Genomic DNA, 4,742 nt, shown 5'->3' on the forward strand with positions numbered 1-4,742 from the left:
ATCCTTAGCCTTTTAGACTTTCTGCCAATTCTAAGTTCAATTTGTTTTTCAACAATCACTGATGAACTTTCTGTTTGTATTTCAACAATCTGTAGAGAACCTTCTTCACAAGGTTCTTATTTGTACGACACGAATTCCTTATCCTCCGCGATAAGATTCTCAAATTTCTACATCTCGTTATGAATCATCTTTAAATGATCTCTATATGTCTTATAATAATAGGTTTCATTGAAACATAGATTTGACTACCTTTAGTAATCAACAAATACATATACAGTAAGAATTTATTATATATAATTCTTTGATCCATAATATAAATAACACCTATGTATGCATACTGAGAATGGAAGTATTTGAATGTAGTAAGTAAAAATACTGAAGTATTTAAATTTAAACTTTTATTTTCAATTTCAAAAGTTTCAAACTGTACTGTTAGAAACAATTTGTTTGTCACAGTAACACAAATCTTTGCACTTTTGTGTTATTTTTAAGTTTTGTCATATGTTTAAAAACTTAAAATAAAGTGCCAATTTTACCACCACTAGTGCAAAAATGACAATACAATTTATAAATTTATACCCATTATACTAAAAACGGGTGTAAATAAGACACAAGACGGCAAATTTGTAAATAAAATCTCATTTTTAGTATTGACAAGTAACCATAGACACCCTATTTTTAAAAAACGGGTGTAAATTAAAAAAAATATTATAATCAAATGTTTATTACTCCTTTTTTTTTCAATAACGGGCGTAAATAAGAAAAGTAAAATAAGTTTAATTTTTATTTATAAAATAGTATACATTAATATTTGTATTTCTCTTTCTCTTGAACCCTAATCGCTCTTAAATTCACCGTGTCAACTCCAAATGTTTCAAACTCCAATTCCACATCCACTATGAATCATTCTTCACAACCCGAAACACTTCCACCCTCTGATTCCATCACCTCGTCACAACCCGAACCGCCACCACTGTCTGATTCCGCCGCCAATCCACCGTCTGATTCCGCTGCCAATCCATCATTTCCCGAACTACTTGACAAATTAAGGCTTAGTTTTTCAAATTTTCTATCATGCTTTCGTAGTTTGAGAATTGAGATCCTAACTTCCACTCCAATTCTCTTCATCTTCGACTCGGAGCCACCAACCAACACTGAAACCATCATGTAACAAAAAACGACACCGTTTCGATCAATGGTTAAGTTTTTGCACAGCCAAAACCTCCCCGCCGATGTAGCACATGTCGTCGATCAGCTAGAGCACCACTGCTTGGTTCCCGATGGATCTCTCATCTCCAAGCCTCTCTACAACGATCTACAACTCGTAATCCTCTCTCTAAACAATGCTCTCTATGTGTTTGTTGAATTTCCTCACATAATTGGAAAATGGGTGCTTCATTTTATCATTAAAAACTCGACCCATTTTGATAAATGTCCAATAAATTGAATAAAAGTTTGGTGGGTACTGAAATTTGCTGTTTGATTTGCAGGCTAGAGAGGAAATGTGCAGGGAACGACTTCGATATCTCGAAGCCATGGTATGTGAATGTTATCTTGTGTTTGGGTTACAGATTGGATTTAAACCATATGCATTATTTGATTGTAATGTAAATAATGATTTAAATTGCAGTTCGCTAATATTGGTGATGCGGGCGCCTTTGCAACCGCAATTGCGGAGTGAATTAAATTCACATATGCGACTGCATCAAGAAAGCTTCAACAACTTCATTCATGTTCATTCACTTCTTTAAGCATATTTTGTTTGGGTTACAGATTGGATTTAAACCATCTGCACTGTCACTTCAATCTAGTGAGAGATACTGGAGGTCTTTATCCGTAGTTCGGATTGAGGAACTCTCCTCTGGTACTTAAAATATTATTACTGAAAATTTAGTTTGATTTAGAAACCAATATGAGACCTACAGCTTTGAATAAACTTATTGGAGCTGCTGAAGTCTTTGACCTACAGGTGTATAAATTGTGTTCCAATTTCAATTGATAGTCTTCAACTTCTATCACTCTCTCTTGTGTGTGACACTGTGACCAACCTATTTATGTCTTATGTATCTTTAGGAGAAGGAAGCACCAAGAACCCTGATGTGTAGGCTAAAGCCTTACCAGAGTCAAGCTCTGTATTGGATGACAGAAATTGAGAAGGGGACTGATGATGAAAATGCTGATAGAAATCTGCATCCTTGCTAGTCAGCCTACAACATATGCAATGGGTAAGTACTCACAACACAAATATTAAACCTTACAATTATATTTCAGTATTTAATAATAAATATACTATAGAAGTCTCTCTCTTTCTCTCTCTAGGTTATCAAGTGTGATGGTGAGAGGTACGTGTATTAAGAATGTGAGCAAAACCATCGTTATCAAACAAAGCCCTAATGAGAGAGATAATTGTTTTCTCTCTCTACTTGTCATTTTCTTTCACACATTATGGCCTGTGCTTCGTTCAACTAAGTATGTACATGATAGAGACATATAGTTAAATTAAACCAGCTGAATTGGTATTTATGCATGACTGTGAGGTGTAGTGATACTAAACTAAAAAAAGTTTTTACTACTCTTTTGCTCTATATCTATACTTCATTAGTGATGACTTCCGAGAGGTCTTTTTGAAATCTGTTGGGCACTCTATGCCAAAAAGCTTGTTTGAAGCAATTTAATTAGATTATACGTCTTATACCTTATAAGGCCCCTTACTTTTAAAAATTTATTGGTTTATCAGCAGTGGCATGGTTGTGAAATTTCAGCATCATGTTGATCCATGGTTGTACGGTTTGCACTTAAATTTAATTTCATAATAGAGGTTATTAAAGATGCAATGCAAAGAGATTATTATTATCTGCTACTTGCATTACAGGCCATACCATACAAAGAATCTCAAGTTCCTGTTGTTAGTATGGCAAATGGTGGGAAACTGTAATTGTTTGATTGGGAACTTGGAATCTTAATGGATTGGGTTTGAACCTTAGATGAATAATTGTTGTATATTTGCTTACTACTAGAACAGATATGTTTCAAACTAGTTTAGCATTTCATTTTTACTTCAAAACACTAGCTGTCTTAGAAACTGAAGACATAATTAACTTTTGTATTCTATCACGATTCACCACCTCCTCTTTTGTTTGGAATCACTTGTTCAATACAAACACTGTGAATTGTTGATTATATGCATGTTGATATATCTAGTCGTAGAAATTTTTGCTCTCCAACTATGTGCCCTAGACATTTTTCTTTAGAGTTATGACTCCTTTTTCACGCTATTTCCACACTCTCTACATCTCTCAAGTACGAACCTTTCCTTAGATTTATCCCAAGCTCGACTGCATCTCTCAAGTACATGATAGAGACATATAGTTAAATTAAATTAGTCCGTTAAACTAGTTTAATCCGGTTGATATTTATACAGAGACGATAGAAATATTTAAATGTGTGACATTTCATTTATTTATTTTAAAAGTTATAATGGATATTAAGATATTTGAGAAAAAATTAATAAAACTAAGTTATGAACAAATGTAAATCACCCTTTATTTACAAAATGAATAAAATGTTAATTGTTTTTATGCAGGAACGGCAACAACAAGAGGAAGATCTAAAAGTAAAAGAAGCAGAGCTTATGCGTGGAAACCCATTGATAAATAATCCTACATCTTTCAATGTCAAAAGAAGGTTTGAATCTAGATATTTATAGAACTGTCAGCCTAACCAAAATGACTTCTTTTACTTACCTTAATCCTCTTTTGATTCCTTAAACAATACTTTAAGGGCACTTGTTTGTTTTTTTTCTAATATATTCTGGAAGGAGGGACATGCAATTTTCAATGACAAATTACTCTCATTCATGCCTCCAATTGGGTATTCAATTCTTCAGGTAAAACTTCATTTTTTTTTCTTAATAAGGAAATTAAATGTTCAGTACCATAATATGTCGACTTATCACTATGTTGCAGGGATGTTAGAGCATTCATTGAGGCAAACAACGATGTCATACTCATATGTACATCCATTCTGTCTTTTTCAAAGGTTCTTAGTTCTTTGCCACTTTCTTGTCTTAGGCGACCAAAAACACTCTTTGTTGATGTTCTTTCTGTCAAAGAGCACCCAAGAGACCTATTATTACACCTATTATTACAGGTACAACTTGTATTTTTTTAATTTATATTTGTCTTTGGTTAGAACCTATGAAATGAAACATAGAATCCGACACAAACACTGACACGTGACATGGAAACTCTGGGACACTGATAATGTCAAAAACATATGAAGGTAGTAATCCTCCAGCCCATGTTTCCATAACAGATACTGCCAGAGGAGTCAGATATACTCTGCACGCTATAAAATTAAGGAAGAAAATTGGCAATTAGGATTTTGCTTCTGATAGGTGTGGACTGAATCGTATCAGTGAGGATAGATTAGATTAGGTTCATTAATTGGCAATTGGGATTTTGCTTCTGATTGAAAAAGAAAATCCACTTCTTTGTTTCTGTATAGGTGTGGACTGGATTGATTCCCCCTTGGATCCCGGGCATTGGTGTGTGCTGACTTCATTAAGCTTATTTGATTTTTTTTCATAGATGGGGCATTCTACAGCTGTGTGGGACTTTAGAGCAGCAACTGAAGTTACAAAGGACTAGAATGGAATTGATCAAGTGGTACTTCGAACGCCATAAGGGGCTTCAGCACGGGTGAGAACTTGTAGATTGATTTAAATGTTAAAATTATATTGT

The 4,742-nt window shown here is 34.0% G+C and overlaps 1 protein-coding gene across 1 annotated transcript; it reads left to right on the top strand.

Annotated features, from left to right (window-relative positions):
- Positions 1–841: 841 nt before the first annotated feature.
- On the top strand, positions 842–4,200 carry LOC131640767 (arogenate dehydrogenase 1, chloroplastic-like). The gene is made up of 7 exons (XM_058911155.1): positions 842–1,538; positions 1,631–1,969; positions 2,074–2,225; positions 3,584–3,684; positions 3,818–3,886; positions 3,966–4,149; positions 4,192–4,200. Exons 3-7 carry the CDS (start codon positions 2,217–2,219, stop codon positions 4,198–4,200), a joined length of 372 nt encoding a protein of 123 aa, XP_058767138.1. The 5' UTR covers positions 842–1,538; positions 1,631–1,969; positions 2,074–2,216.
- The last annotated feature ends 542 nt before the right edge of the window (positions 4,201–4,742 follow it).

This window comes from Vicia villosa, unplaced genomic scaffold (genome assembly GCF_029867415.1).
Source record: "Vicia villosa cultivar HV-30 ecotype Madison, WI unplaced genomic scaffold, Vvil1.0 ctg.003299F_1_1, whole genome shotgun sequence".
NCBI classification, from domain to species: Eukaryota; Viridiplantae; Streptophyta; class Magnoliopsida; order Fabales; family Fabaceae; genus Vicia; species Vicia villosa.